The sequence below is a fragment of the Colossoma macropomum genome, unplaced genomic scaffold (assembly GCF_904425465.1).
Source record: "Colossoma macropomum unplaced genomic scaffold, Colossoma_macropomum, whole genome shotgun sequence".
Taxonomy (NCBI): Eukaryota; Metazoa; Chordata; class Actinopteri; order Characiformes; family Serrasalmidae; genus Colossoma; species Colossoma macropomum.
In genome coordinates, this window is record NW_023495588.1 from 125,438 (window position 1) to 141,420 (window position 15,983).

At 41.4% G+C, this 15,983-nt stretch overlaps 1 protein-coding gene across 3 annotated transcripts in view; it reads left to right on the forward strand.

Moving 5' to 3' along the window:
* LOC118802489 (nucleus accumbens-associated protein 1) overlaps positions 1 to 15,385 on the forward strand; it is a 33,082-nt gene extending 17,697 nt beyond the window's left edge. For 2 of the 3 annotated variants that reach the window (XM_036563034.1, XM_036563031.1), the window contains exons 3-6: positions 1,476 to 1,646; positions 6,973 to 7,078; positions 10,192 to 10,289; positions 12,910 to 15,385. In XM_036563034.1, coding sequence (XP_036418927.1) covers positions 1,476 to 1,646; positions 6,973 to 7,078; positions 10,192 to 10,289; positions 12,910 to 13,214 — 680 coding nt within the window. In that variant the 3' untranslated portion in view covers positions 13,215 to 15,385. The remainder of the gene's footprint in view (positions 1 to 1,475; positions 1,647 to 6,972; positions 7,079 to 10,191; positions 10,290 to 12,909) is intronic. The other variant, XM_036563035.1, reaches the window with a different exon arrangement.
* The last annotated feature ends 598 nt before the right edge of the window (positions 15,386 to 15,983 follow it).

A 15,983-nucleotide genomic window follows, 5' to 3' on the forward strand; every position in this document is an offset into this window, starting at 1 on the left:
GGCAAACCTGATGTAATATGTTAAGCATTAGCAGTATTTCCTTTTAAGCTGTGCTGAGGAAACCTAGCCAGTCATAACACATTTCCTGGGCTATACTGACTAGTTTGAGTCTGAATATTGTCAGACATCAGCTTTTAAAGCCCCATTTTTACTGAGTTCCTCATTTAACGCCATCCTAAAAGAAATTCTGAAAAATGTTTCACACAAACCTTTTTTTTTTTGGTTAAAAGCTTGAACCATTTCCAAAGCATGAATATTTAATCAGAGAATCCTCTCATCTTCTCCATGACTTTGAACACTGTGTATATTCAGAGCCTCTTAGATGTTGGCACTCTTTTATAAGACGCCGCTTCAAGCGATTATTTTAGGTCATGAAAATATAAACTTGATTATTAGTAAACAAGTAGTTTGTAACCTGGAGGGTTTTGCCTCAAAAAAGGGCAGTTATTAAACAATGAAGCAATGTTGTGTAGTTTAAAAGCTCTGTAATTAGTAGAACTGAGCGTTGGCAGCAGCGCTGGGACATCTGCTTCTTTAAAGAGGATCCATGGGAGGATATTTTATTTATATGCTTAAGTTTTATTTGTGCGCTGAACAAAAGTCTGAGATGTTCTCAGGAGAGAAAAACTCGAACCTGACTTTGTTTGTTCTCTGTTCCTGTAAAGATCATATTTTTATGTTTTCTGTCTCTGCCACAAACACCGCAGCGTTTAAATGTTTACGAAGACAGAAAATTGCTATGCTGTAATTTTGACTCACCAAACACGCCAAACTCAGAAGACTGTTCAGGTTCAGAAGTGCTCAGAGCGTAAAAGTGATTTTTACAGAAAATGTCCCTCTGAGAACGTTTGGTCTACAGAGAACATCCCAAACAAACATCTTTTTGTCTTTCTTTCTGCTCACTTGCTCTCCCTCTTCTTTTTTTTTTCCATATTTTGCACCCTTTTTTTTTTTTGACGGTTCTTTCTCTCTGTTTTTCCCTTTTCTTTCATTTTTTCTGTTTTTCTTCATTCTGTTATTATTTTTTTGTCTCCTGTCTTTCTCTCTTGCTCTGTCTCTCTTGTCTATTTCAATCTCTCTCTCTCTTTCTCTCTCTTTCTTTCTCTCTGTTTTCTTTTTTCTCCCTCTCTCTCTCTCTCTCTCACTGTGTTTTTTCTTGGTTCTCGTTCTCTCTTTCTCTTGCTCTCTTTCATCTCTATATCGATCGATTGATCGATCGATCGATCTCTCTCTCTCTTTTTCTTTTTCTTTTTCTCTCCCTCTCTCTCTGTTTTCTCTTGGTTCTCGTTCTTTCTCTCGCTCTCTTTCATCTCTATATCGATATATTTTTCTCTCTCTGTTTTCTCTTGGTTCTTTTTCTGTCTCTCTCTTGGTTCTCGTTCTCTCTTTCTCTTGCTCTCTCTTATCTCTATATCAATATCTCTCTCTCTCTCTCTGTCTCTCTCTCTCTCTCTCTGTCTCTCTCTGTCTCTCAGCAGGTGAGCGAGTGGAGGCTCTCCCAGATCATTCGGAGACTCGGAGCCGGATGCGCGGGAGGCAGGACCTGGCGTCTTTGCCGGCCGAGCTAATCGCACAGATCGGCAACCGCTGTCACCCCAAACTGTACGAGGAGGGCGACCCGGCCGAGAAACTGGAGCTCGTCACAGGTCAGACCGCATCACTTAACCTGTCAGCTAACCTGTCGACTATTATTAATACATTGATTAATCAGCTGCTCTAATTTAGTGCAATTATGTTGTCTTATTGAAAAAATAGTGTATTCATCGCCCCCTACACTTCCTGTAGTGCATTACAATCTGTCAGAATGACCGCGCAGAGCATACGAACGTTTAGAGTATGCTTTTTTCCTAAGAGCGAGCGACGCAGTGACAGTAGAAATGTGTTGATGCTTTGTCGAGTCATTACAGCCGTGGAGTCACTGCCGTCTGATTTAATTGTTCCACGTTGCCAATACTGCACACACCATTATCTCGTTAACAAACTCGGCCAGCGCCGTCCGTCCGTCAACAGCGCTCGATCGCTTTGTGTTTGTGCGTGTCTGCATGCGTGTGTGAGCCAGAGAGAGAGGCGGAAACATGTTCCCTCTTCTCCTCTGTGTGCTCATGTGATTACAAATGAAACTATAGGCAAACTCAGCCAGTCAGCCATGGCACAATATAGGGGCAAGTCCCGCCTGAGCTGATGAAACATGTTTTTATCCGTGGATGAGAATGAAGAGATTAGGTTACAATCATAATGTCCCGTGAGTCATATTCAGTAGCCCATGAACACTGAGCTCTCTCTCTCTCTCTCCCTCTCTCTCTCCCTCTTTCTTTTGGATGAGTTAACATTGTATGGACAGGTAGTGTCTTGGTTTTGTGGTAAAGAACAGGTTTCATTGAATGCCTGTAAGCTAATGAATTTTTTTCCCCTCCCCCTTTTTCTGTTTTTTTTTGTGTCCTACACTGTAAGACGTGGCCTCGCCTTCCCCTAATCCATCCACTTACGGTAGATATCTATTACCAGGGGTGTAACAGCGCAAAGGATGAGCATTTTAAGTTCGATTTTGCAAGCTGTGGTCATTTCAGTGTAAAAACTTGTATGAAAAATCAGTTTGAGTATTTTAAGTAGTTATGGAACAACTGCTAGAGTTACATATAGAGCTATCTGCTACACTTCCTGTGCGGTGTGAGGCAGCCTTTAGACGGCTGCAGTAGTCTTTGTTTCCTTCATTGGAATAAACAGATTAGAACCTCTGACCAAAACATAAGACGCAGGCTCTACACTGTCCACTGGTGAAGTACAGCGTTCACAGGGATCCAGACTGCGACTAAAATGGTCAGTTGCGACCACAGTTAATAATTTGCGAGTAATAAAATTAACTCGCCAGTTATTTTTCATGGGTTATGCTCGCAGGATTTGACCCACAGCAGCAAAACGTGACAAAGCAGATGAGCCGAGCTGCAGTGAACGTCGGCGTGTGGAACATGGCGAAGCAAAAATATCAGATTGTTTTTCACACAATCTCCGTCTCTATCAGACCTTAAGGGGTCATCTGCTCAACCCCAGTCTGACCAGTCAACTAGTGACAGACGCACACGAAGATGTACTTGAACAACCATCCGCTTCAAGCACTTCATGCAAAAGTACAACCGCAGAAAGATTTCAAAACTTCTTGGCTTCAGGAATTTACGTGGCTCAGGTACGATAACATAAAGCAGACTGTATCGCAGTTCTGTGTGAAAGCAAGCAAAGTTATAGCTGGAAAATGGATTTCTTAACAGGAACAAGACATTTCAAAAAAGAGACTGAAAAAGCAGAGAGAGTCGAACGCATAGAAATGCATGTGATTTCATTATCACGAAGTTTGATATGCTTTTTTGTGTGTATCGTGAATATGGAAGCTTCTACATCGTGGATCCTGAGGCCGATTTAGACCACTTATAAAGAGCATTTGTAAATCAGACAGCTCTGTTTTGGATGACTTTGTGAAATGCTTTGAGCGTCCATTGTTTGATGTAAATGAGTGCTGTGGGTGCCGGAAGGCCATAACTGAGTTAGACGGACATAGTTACAGTAACTAAGGGAGGCAGGACTTGTCAGGATTTTGCAAGCAGTCATTATCAGAATTGTGCATTTGACAAATGCAAAAAAAGCAATTCAACTATACTTTAAATTTTGTGCTTGGTGTAAAGTAGAGGGTGGGCTTTTAATCCAGTGTTGTGATAGACTCAGTTCATCAGTGGTTGAAATCAGATTTTATGATGTTTTATGATTTTTTTGGGGGGGTAAGAGAGAAGCAGTAGAAAGGAAGAGGGAAGACAACAGCAGTAGAAATAGTTTCTGGCTGCAGCCAATTTTTTATTGTATTGACATACTATATTGTTTGTCGTCATGACTTAAAATTAGTGTCATTACATCGAACATTTTACCATCTCTCATGGCATTTACCAGTAATGGCAACGTAGCACTGTAAATATTAATGAATGTAATCTGTCATGACTGCATAGAGCACCTTCAGCGACATGTTTATAGCATGGTTATGTTAATGTTTTGTAACAGGATCAAGTGAAGTGTTACCAAAAATAACTAACAAATAGACAAAACGTGTTTAAGTGACAAAAAGAGTCCTCTGTGACAAACAGTGACACAAAGAGGCTTTTCCATTTCGGAAAAGTGAAAGGAGAACAGAGACTTCCACCTCATCCAGGAACTCCTATGTCTGTAACTCAGTTTGAGCTGTAACTGAGTTTGGAGAAGACGCAGAAGACAAACTTATCCTTTTTGACGTTTGTCAGAAAGTTCTAGTTGCTGGAACACGAACGATCGATCGCCAGAGACAACCGTGATTGGTCGACTTGAGTTCATGTTACTAGAAGTTGCGAAATGTCTCACTGCTGGTAAACAAAAATATCTAAATTCTACATTTCACCCTCAAAAAAAAAAAAGACTGGCATATATCAGTCACTCACATGTTTAGATCAATTTTTTGGCTTCACAAAAGAAATCAAATGGTTTTATGGTAACTCTTTACTCTGCTACATAACATTGACATAACCATAAACGTCATGGCTGTCATGACTTGTCAAGATTATGTCCAGTAATATGAGTCATATTACCATATTGTCATAATTGCTGGTAATAGTCATAACGGATACTATGTTTGATGTTTATCATATGCTTAATTTGAAGTCCTGATATCTGATGTTACAGTATCTGATATGACCGTTTCCAGTAACGGTAACTTCACTCTAAGGCTACGTTTACACAGCAGGTAAAAGTGGCCCAAATCCGATCTTTTCTTCATATGTGATACAGATGTGTGTCTGTGTGGCAGTGTGAACAGCAAAAACACACTGAATCTGACATTTTCAATTCCGATTTGAGACGCTTTCATATGTGGTACTGAAATCCGCTTCGTATCCGATCTGCAGCAATGCGACTCAGTCTGAACAGGCAGATCGGAATTTATGCGACTTTTACATCAGTCCAACTAGACATTCGTCATCATTTTGTGCTGCTGAGACTCATAAACATTCAGGCTGATGTTTCTGTACCAAAACATTAGAAGAGACTCATCAAACCACTCTGTGTTCAAACGAAACGGCCGAATGCGGCCGGAGGAGCCCAAGGCTGCAGCGTCAGAGAACAGTTTAAAGAATCCGAGGACTCGAACCAAAGAAGTGGCCTTGGCCGAATAACGAGCCCTTTTTACGGCAAACTCAAACACGTTCTGGGTGATGTGCCCAGCTGTCAACCATTGGAACTTCATGATCGCTCTGGTGATGCTGGCGAAGACAAAACTGAAAGCTGCGGGAGTAACTGCCATTCGTTCATAGTCATGATTGTTTACCACTGGACGAGCCACGTAAAGCATTGTTCTTCTGCACATGTGGGTCGGTTTAGGAGCTGATCTGTTCAGACTGATGTCACATACAGATCACATTTAAAAGATACTGTAAACAGCCAAACAAAAAAATCGGATTTGTTGAGAAAATCAGATTTGGGCCACTTTTACCTGCTGTGTAAACGTAGCCTAATATTAATGAGCATAATCTGACACAATCTGCTATGACATGTTTATGGTATGCTTATGTCAGTGTTATGTTAGAGGTTATGTAAAGTGTTACCCGCTGCACTCACAGCCCACAGCCTTTTAAAAAAAAAAAGTGTAGCGCTGCTGTTTTGCAGGTACATTTTTCTGTTCCAACTTCAGAGAAAATCAGTTCTCTGATTGTCATGAAACTGTTGAAGTATCATGTTTTATTTTGGGGCATCCTAACAGCAACCGGTCAGCTGTGATTTAGTGTTTTTTGCCCATGCGGACAGTCTATTCAGACGCCCATTTTAGGACACAAAAACGTTTGAGCAGACCTTATTTACAGTGAGGAAGTGGAGTTAAACGCTTGGTTGCATGTTCTTTGAAAAGACATCCTGACATTTGCGATGCACAGATATCAGCAGATGCTCAGAGTCCTTCCTGTTGATTCTCTTCTGGGACAGAGCTTCAGCCATCTTTTAGTTTCGTTTATTTCTCTTCTTTCTAAGGGCTTTTTGTCTTTGGGCGCGTGATACATATTTGTTAATTGTTAACCCGATACGGGCCTTTAATATTACAGAAAGCTGTGATATGAAAATGAGCCCTCTAACCACTCACAGTGACCTTTAACCCCAGCAGTCGTTGTCCCGTGTTGGAATACAGATATTTTCTACATATTTTCTGAATATTATGGAAACTGTGATGTCCTTATCTTTAATGTGAAGTGTAAACATTTTAATGAAATGCTTTCAACTCTTTAAACTGAGTCTGTATGAGTCCACGCTTCAGCTCCTCACTGTCATAACTGCAGAACTGCCACTTGTTTCACAGTAGTTACTGAATCAAGTCATAGAACTTATTATTTACAGCAGATACTGAATGATGAGTATTAGATACTGTATGATTCATAGTAGTTACTTTGTAATTAACAGTAATAACTCATGAAGAATGGTCCAAAAGAAATGGATCAAATTGACTTGGCAAAATGTCTGGTTCCATTGACTTACATTAAGGGTAAAGTACATCTTTTCTTTCTCCTGTAAAGTTAGCATTTTGGATATAGGTTTTCTTCCGACAACAGCTGTGTGCGCGTGTGTGTGTGTCATCGGCAAAATGGTAACTTTACAGGAGAGCACAAAAACACTCTTTACTTTTAATGTAAGTCAGTATGAAGGTCATTTATTCCAAGTGAATTTAGAGCTTTGCTGTTGGCCCATTCATCTTAAAGATTTCGCATAGTATGAAGGACAGTTCCTGTGTTAAAACGATGCAGAAAAGTAAAAATCAACAAAAATGGAGATGTTTTTCTTTGGACATCTGTCTGTCTGTCTATCTGTCTATCTATCTGTCTGTCTGTCTATCTACCTATTTATGTATGATACACACTGGCCCACTTAATTAAATGTTTTTGATTTTTGTGTGTGTGTGTGTGTTTATTCCGTGTGTGTGTGTAGGCACAGGTGTGTACATCTCGCGAGCCCAGCTGATGAACTGTCACGTTAGTGCAGGAACCAGACACAAAGTCCTGCTGAGGAGGCTGCTGGCTGCTTTCTTTGATAGGTGAGTGTGTGTGTGTGTGTGTGTGTGTGTGTGTGTGTGTGTGTGTTGAGTCAGTATAACTCACTGTTCTGTTGCGGGTCTAATGGCTGCAGAAATATTAGAAGACGAGTAATTTGTAACCTCTGGGGTGGGCTGTGCTTTCTCATAGTACAGTTATGTGGCAACAATTTAACAATAGGCCACTGTTATGGAGTTTAAAAGCTTGGCAATTGGTAGAAATGCACATTGGCACTAGCGTCCGGGTTATTCTCACGAACATAACGAATACTGAGACTCAGCTTGGCTGAAAACTTTTCTTGTCAATTTGCACACTGTTAAGAATGTTTTTCAAGATAATTATTAAACCATAAATGTAGCAAAATATTGTATTTTGCAGTTTTTTTTCTCATTAGTGCAGCGCTGACAGCCACTGAGGTTTTTCTTTTTGCTCATTTTGGTCTGCAGCCTTACAGCTCAGAAAGAAAAGATTAAAGTAAAGAGACTCAATGGCTAAACCACAAACTCATTTGTTGTAATTTTTTAAAAAGTGAAATAAAAGGTGTATATCAGTAATGGGAGAACAGATATGTAAATGCCAAAAAACTTTAAAATAGAAACAAATAGTTTCACTTTCTGCCACGCCATATAGAGCTCTGGTTGATAACTGAATAATATGAATATTTTTGTCTGTGTGATTATTGCATATATGTAAGATTTTAATATAGTTCCTGATGTTCTTTCAACAGTAACTGTGAAGACTTTAAAAAAAACACTTTAACAACTCATTTTCCGGGTGTTGATTTTGTATGCTAGGGGCCGCTGCCTCATCAGAGGGGTGGGGTGGGGGGTGTGGCCACTGTGCAGGAGCAGAGAGCTCAACAATGCAGCGGTGCACAGTTTCGAGCAGTGATTCCGAGCCCTGATCCTGGAGGACCGGCTGCCCTGCACAGTTTTTAAACACTGTGTCCACTCACTGTCCACTCTATTAGATACTCCTACCTTGTCAGTCCACCTTGTAGATGTAAAGTCAGAGACGATAGGTCATCTGCTGCTGCACAGTTTGTGTTGGTCATCCTCTAGTCCTTCATCAGTGGTCACAGGACGCTGCCCACAGGACGCTGTTGGCTGGATATTTTTGGTTCTCAGTCCAGCAGCGACACTGAGGTGTTTAAAAACTCCAGCAGCACTGCTGTGTCTGATCCACTCAGACCAGCGCAACACACACTAACACACCACCACCACGTCAGTGTTACTGCAGTGCTGAGAATGATCCACCACCCAAATAGTACCTGCCCTGTGAGGGTCCATGGGGGTCCTGACCACTGAAGAACAGGGTAAAAGGGGGCTAACAAAGTATGTAGAGAAACAGATGGACTACAGTCTGTAACTGTAGAACTACAAAGTGCACCTATATAGTAAGTGGAGCTGATAAAATGGACAATGAGTGTAGAAACAAGGAGGTGGACTTAATGACGTGGCTGATCGGAGAATATTCGCATTTTATAGCAGCTCTCTGACTTAAACACAGTCTTTTATCCTCTTCTTTGAATGTTGCATTTTGGATGTTGACTCCTTAAAGCTTTAAATAGAGATCTGTCCTAAAATAGCATTCTCTCACACTGTGTGATGTGATGTTAGCTGTGTAGTTCTTCCTGCAGGGTAGTAGAGCGTTTGAGTAGTTTGAGCCTCATTGCCTACCTTTTATATGATCGTCTTAAGTCAATGGCTTCGATTAAACGTTGCAAGTTTAAAGCTTAGTAGGTGTTAAAGACGAAATATTAACCCGGTATTTAGGTTTCGATATCTGTATCGTGCTATTTGTAGATTTAAAAAATATTACTGGCCTGTTAAGTATCTGCCCAGCTTGTCTGTTTACTCTACTGAGGACAGAATATGGACCAGTTATTCCACAGAGAGACTGTCATCAATAAAAAAAGAGTGCTGAATCAGTTACTTACACGTTTGTGATATTTGATGTTACATTGCTGTTTTATGCTGTCCTGTATATCAGTGAGGTCCGTATACAAATCTGCAGCTGTGGTGGTGAAAGTATAAAGGCTAGCTGAGTGGGCTTGTTTGTTCAAGTGGGGGCAAAAGTTTTGCTCCATATGATACAGCATTGATTAGCAAGTCCTAACAGGGAAATAAACCAAAACAGTAGCAGGTGTACATGTGAAATGGCAAGGAAATGCAGTTCTGTTTTTTTCTGAGACTTGGGCCCAATGCCATTTCTTATTTTTTACCCCTGCACCTTGTTTTTGAGTGTCGTCTTGCCCCTTGGAACTGAGTTATATGGGGTAGTGGTTGAAATCTTCCCTCTGAAATGAGACCCTCAAATAAAAAAGAACTTCACTTCATTAACAGCTACCAGCGCTGCTCTGTAGGTGACCCTGCCAGTCTGCAGTGACAGCAGAGGAGGGTAAAGTTCAGCTCCTCACTGCTGGGCTTTAGTTACATTTAGGGCATCATATGCCTTCAAAGGGGGGGGCAATTATTTATTATCACCCACCCCTAATTCTTCAGTGATATGAAGCTGAAGTCAGATATTCACCAGCTTCTTGTTCGAATTTTCCACCTTAATGGAGCTGCAGTTACATTCTGACACTTCAGGCGTCAGAACTGCTGGACTATTTAAGGTGGAACGGGAAATTTAGCTAGCTAGTTACTGAGAGATCAGCAGACTACTAGCGATTTCCCCCCCTTTTATGCTTGTTATGAAGAAAACGACCACAATACATTGAAACGACATTGAACTAAGATAATACAGTGATTGTCATCATTTTTAACGGAGAAATTCACATTCGTTGGTTGCGCAGCCATCTTGCCACACTCTGTTTGTAATGTGCCTCTGAAAAACCTCAGTTTGGAGGGTCGTGTAGCCCTAACACTTCGCCCTTCCCCTCTATCTCAACAAAAACCGGGACACCCTACCCCTAGGAGTGAACACGCAAAACGGAGGACCAAGGGCTAAGTAGTAGGGGCGAAGGGTGAAATGGGATTGGGCCTATTTGTGTTGTATTTGTTCTCCTTTAATTTTATTTCATATTCAGTGAACAAAAGCCTGGAATGTTTAACTACTCGCCAAACTAAGTGTCCAGCTACTCACCTACCCTGCTCTCTTTCTCTTCATGCAGGAGCACTCTGGCCAACAGCTGTGGGACCGGCATCCGCTCCTCCACTAATGACCCCAGCCGCAAGCCGCTGGACAGCCGCGTCCTGCACGCAGTCAAATGTGAGTTATCCATCATACACCAGCCACCAGGGTGAAAACACTGGCTGTAAAGTAGAGCTGGGACCACCTGGGGATATATCAATAATTATCGATAATGGCCTTGCGTAGTTTGTGTTTTTGCTGTTCTTTTTGTTTGCATGAGCGTTCTGAGCTCTGATCTGTTATCTGAGACTCCAGTCCTGGTTTTACTTCGTTTGCACATAGCATAACTGTGAAAATGGGTGTAGCATAAGAAGTGGGTGTAGTGTAGCCTTGACAGTGGTTGTAGTGTGACCATGGGAATGTGTGTAGCCCACTAATTTATATATCAGTGATGTAGTTCTGCTTCATTTGTATTTTATTATCAATTAGCCCATGGTTTTATTTATGACAGCTGGCCAGTAAGTGTAGACCTGCCTGGGCTGTAAGAATAGACTTTGCTTATGCATGCAAAAATAAATTGGATTATACCACTCGAGAATGTATTGACCATGCAGGCACTTATGGAAATGATAGTGCCTGTTTTCTTGAATCATGGCAACATTTCAGGCTAATTATGCCAAGTTAAAACATCCATACGATACATTTCCCAATATAAGATCTGTGAGTGCTGACCACACCTTCATTTGATCGATGGAGTCCTGAGGAGTGAAGGTAAAGAACGGAGGAACACTGGAACATGAGGTGGTGTTCTGGGCTAAAAGTAATGGATAGCTGTAGTGGCAAGTATATGTTCACTAGCAGGGGGGGGTTTCAGGTGCGGTCTTCCTCCAGACCCCTGGTGTTGCACAAGTCCACTTATGACTACCATTTAGCTGCACTACAGTGTCAGTTTTTTTAACAGCCAAAGACTTTAAAGGAGAATTCAGAGATAAAGCTATAAATAAATGTGGTCGAACATCAGCTACATCCTGATGAATCTCTCTTTTTTGCACAATCTGATCGTATGAAAAGACCGAAGTAGCTTATGGAGCCATGAAGCTCTGTGCTTGTGGTGTTTCTCTTAGAAAGACTAGTGCACTATGGGTGAAATGGCTTATCTTTGTGGTTACGTCTAAACGATAAACATCACCTTTCACTTTCGGAGCGCATGATTCATCAACCCATGTTTTTAGTTCGTTAAGGAAGGCCTGCATCTTCATTTAGCGGTTATTAATTGAAATGAACAGTTTTGCCTGTTATCAAGATGTAGTTGATCAGCCAGTATCTGAAATGCCTCAAGTTTGCTTCTTAAGTCTTTAGTCTAATGTAGCTAACGAATTATGGAAGCTTGTATCCAGTTAGCACTGTGTGAACTGGATGCCTAAGTCATCACACACTTGGCCTCAAACTGTATCAGGTCGTTAAGTAATCTCCAATAGACTAGCCTATGCGGTTTCTGACACTGTATGGCGTATTTATATCTATAAAAATGGACAAACGTACGTCCAAAGCTGATTGCCACTAACAGTAATAGTGGCAATCATTTTTATTTTTTGTCTGTACTTTTGTCCATCCTGGTTGACTGACTACATCATATGTGTCAGGCTCCAGTCTTCGTGGGCCAAAACACTGCAGTCTTCATCACTCTGCCTCATTAAACACACCTGATTCAGCTCATCAGCTAATTAGCAAGGCCTTTGTGAACTGAATTCAGAACAGTAGATGTGGGTAAACGCTAATTTCTGCAGCACTTTGGCCCAGAAGGTCCCCAGTTTGACTTGCCTGGACTACATAATGAATAAAGTCAATTAGATTTTTGGCTGAGCTGTTGCTTTAGTAACCTTGCTCTCTTAATTAGAATATTATATCATAAAATCAATGCAAATAGGAATTCATAACACATTTTTCTTACGCACTGTGATGTATTTCTGGCTGTCAGGGAGGGTCTCTGAGCTAGCAGAGCATTTTCTCTCAATGATAGATGGGTGTAGTGGGGGAGGTGAAACATGTTATTGTTTATAATATTTCTCCCAGCCCACTGGTGTACGGTGAACTTGAAGACGTCTTAAAGGCTTAATAACAGAATTCTTTATTGAGATGTAAACCTTCAGAGTGGTTTGAAGTGAGATGGTTCGTTATAGAGAAAATTACCGACTCAGACTTTTTTACAGTGGTGGTGATGGGAACCAGGGGTCTCAATGTCTACAACACAAATATAGACATATTATTTACTATCCAGAACCTCCAGTGAATCACTTGTATAGGTTTTAAATGCAATGCTGTTAATGGGAAAATAGTGGTACATCTGAGAGAATATGTCTTCTTTATGGAGTATTTTCCCTTACAGTGCAATACAAAAGTGAATGGATTTTAAATACGTTCTAGGCCAAAACTTCGACATGAGGTGGTGTATTCAAAACCGTTTTGTATAATAACTCTGTGAGGAAGTTTTTAAAGGCATTAAACTCTTCAGACGTCTGATTCCTACCACCATCACTGTTTCCCTAGAACAGCGCATTTCACGTCAGACCCCTCTGAATGAGTGTGTTTACATCTGAACCGTTTAATTATGCAGAATTCAGGGGGATTTCCCTTGGCCTGAAACCTAACAAGGAAAAGAGGGGTAATTTTTCAAGTTTCCATCTAAACAAAGTATTGTAACTGCGCTTGTTTTGATGTGTTCGAGCTTAATGAGAACTTCGCTCTTTTCTGTCCTCAGTTTACTGCCAGAACTTTGCGACCAGCTTCAAAGAGAGCGAAATGAACGCGATTGCGGCGGACATGTGCACCAACGCCCGGCGCGTGGTGCGGAAAAGCTGGATCCCTAAGCTGAAGCTGCTGATGGCCGAGAGCGACGCCTACGCCAACTTCCTGCCAGACAGCATCAAGATGGAGGCTGACGCCCTGGGGGCGGAGCCGGGCTTCGAGCCGGCCGACCTGGAGGGCGGGGCCTCGGAGACGGGCGGCTCTACCGGCGAGTCACTGCAGGGCGTGGGCGGAGACGGCGGTGCTTTGTTCCAGTGATTGGAGAGGAGGAAGAAATGGGAAAAAAAATGAAAAAGGAAACACCTCCCCTGCCCCCTCTCTTTTCCTTCTGCTGCCCCAAAAACCTGCCTACTGCCACCCTGCCTGCGACTCTGGACTCCGCTGCTTCTGCCTGGAGGTGGAGGGGTGAGGGGGGTCGGGGGTTTGACTCTGTCTGAAGATTAGAAGATGCTAGATGGTCAGAGGCGTGATCGCAAAGTAGGATTTTTCTTGGCCAGATAACTTAGGAGCAGTGTTATTATGGGACAGTCCTCACTTTGGGCTTAAGTTAGCCAGCTTTTATAGAGAAATCCTGCTTTGTGAACGCCCCCCAGGGGTGCCTGACTCCATACCTGGAGTCCAGAGAGTTTAGCTAAAGCTGGCTAGGGCTGCATGATATGGACAAAGTATTAGTATTGCGATTACATTGCTATATTGATAGGATTGCGATTTGCCTTACAGTTGGTCAATCAAAAATGTGGCATGATTACAGATTAGCCTGCATTGTTTTGGCCTAAATTATTGTAATTACATGAATAATTTTATCCATCAGAACACCTACAGAAGCTCATCTAGGGCTGCGATTGGTCAGATGCTGCCTTAAAGCGCTAATTAGCCTATAGCTGTCTGCGATATCAGGCCAGCATCGCAATAACAATTAACAAGTGATACATCGTACAGCCCTGCTACGCATTGCAATAGCAATACGAGGCTGATATCGTGATAACAGTTAACAAGCGATATATCGTGCAGCCCTATGTTCCTGCAAGCCTTGATTACCTGGTTCCATTATGAATGGAACTAAAGGGCACCTTTGAGTTAGTGTACGGATAACGGAGGAGTGAGTGGGGTTTAGTAGGAGACAGGGGTGCATTTTCTTTTTAAATCTTTTATTTTTGATTTTTTTTGTTTTTTTGTTTTGTTTTGTTTTGTTTATTAATACTAAATAACCCCTCTTTTTGCACAGAAGCCCCCCGCCTCCATGCTTTGCAAATATGTATATCATGAATCCTGTTTAGATTTTTGTAATAATTCAGAATGATGAAAAGGCCTCCCCCTCCCACTATTTTCTTTCCATATCTTTCTCAAACACACACATATGCACACTCACTCTCGAGCGGTGGAGGTCTCGAAGTCTCCCTGATCACACTGTACTGATTCTTTGAATGTAAACGTCAGCAGCGCTTGGCTGTGCGAGATTGTATTTTGGCCCGAGAGAGAGAGAGAGAGAGAGTTGCGAGAGTCGTAGCCACTGTAGCAATGTAGAGGAATGGAGGGATAGCACAGAGAGGAAGAGAAAGGTGTGGGCGGCTCACTCTTTCTCCAAAATTGGAAAGAATTGAATTCCCTCCTTTACTCCTTTTCTTCTTCCTCAAACAGTCTGGCATTTCGACCAGAAGGAGAAAAAAAAAGAATATTGTCCTTTTTAAGCTCCTTTTTTTTTTTTCTTCTTCTTTTTCAAATATTGCCTTTTATTTTTTCTCCCTTGTTTCTCTGCGTGTGAGACGTGGATCCAGAGATGTAAGATTTTTGAGACTGTAAAGAAAAGGGGGGACAGAAAGACTTAGTCATATTTTAAAAATATATTTATCTACTCGCACCTTTAGCGTGTGCACAATGAGAAAGAGAGGGATTGTTTAAAATCTCTTTTCATGTGGATTTTCTTTCCTCTATTTTTTTTTTTGTTTTGTTTTTGGTTTTTTGTTTTTTTTAAACCTAAGTGTTTAAGAGACATCTTAGCTATGGAAATGTAAGACGGTATTGAGAGAGAGAGAGAGAGAGAGACAAAAAAATATTTTTGCATACTGATATCTTAAAAAAAGGAGAAAAAAAAAGGTTGGTGCTTAGCTTGTACCTGACCGGCTGTGAGAAAATGCTCTTACAGTCCGGTCTGTAATTCGACGCTGTTTAAATTCGATTGGCCTTTAAATCTTTCTTGTTGCACCACTTATTTGTATCTTGGTTTTGTACGCGGATCGGTGCCATTGTAACTGTAACAGTGTGTTGGTACTTAAAAGTCCTGGGTGGCTGTTCTGGATCCAGAGATAATTTTGGTGAAAAATCAAATTTACAGTTTTTTTTTCCCCCCATTCAGCCCAAATGTAGTCAATCAGCTGAAGCCAGATCGGCTAATAAATCACACCACTGGCTTGCTTTGTGGTTTGACACTCTTCACTGTATAACATACTGTCATCTGTAAACAATGTAATTTACCACATTATTAGCATGACGCTAATTGGTAGGGAAGGAAAGGGGGTCATATCGCCCTCTGCTGTTTGTGTTTAAAATGTAGTTTAACAATGAATTGGAGGTGCTGCTCATGACCGGCTGTACGTGTTTCCCCCATGTTCAGTTATATTTGATATTTTATCAATAATCAAAATCATTACTTGGCATAAGATACCGTGTTTATGATCGTTTCCTGTTAAGTAAATGGTCTGTTGTCACTATCAACCATCCCATAATCTGGTGTCAGAGCCCACTTATGGGTCCTGCAGTCCAATTGTTGGTAATTCTCTTCAGCTGTATCACAAATTTGATTCAGAATGTTCTGACCACAGCTAGCAGACGGTGTAGGACTTCGTTTCCTCCCCATACCTTCCACTGCTTGTTAGCTACTTTAGCCTCATAGCTATACTTAACTTAGGACACCAAACATGTCTGATTGCATTTGGGATAAAGGGGGAAACTGTAAACTTCACCAAGTTATCACTTTAAAGAGACTGAGTTACATTCCCTGATTCTGGATCAGCTCATTGTGGAGCGTGG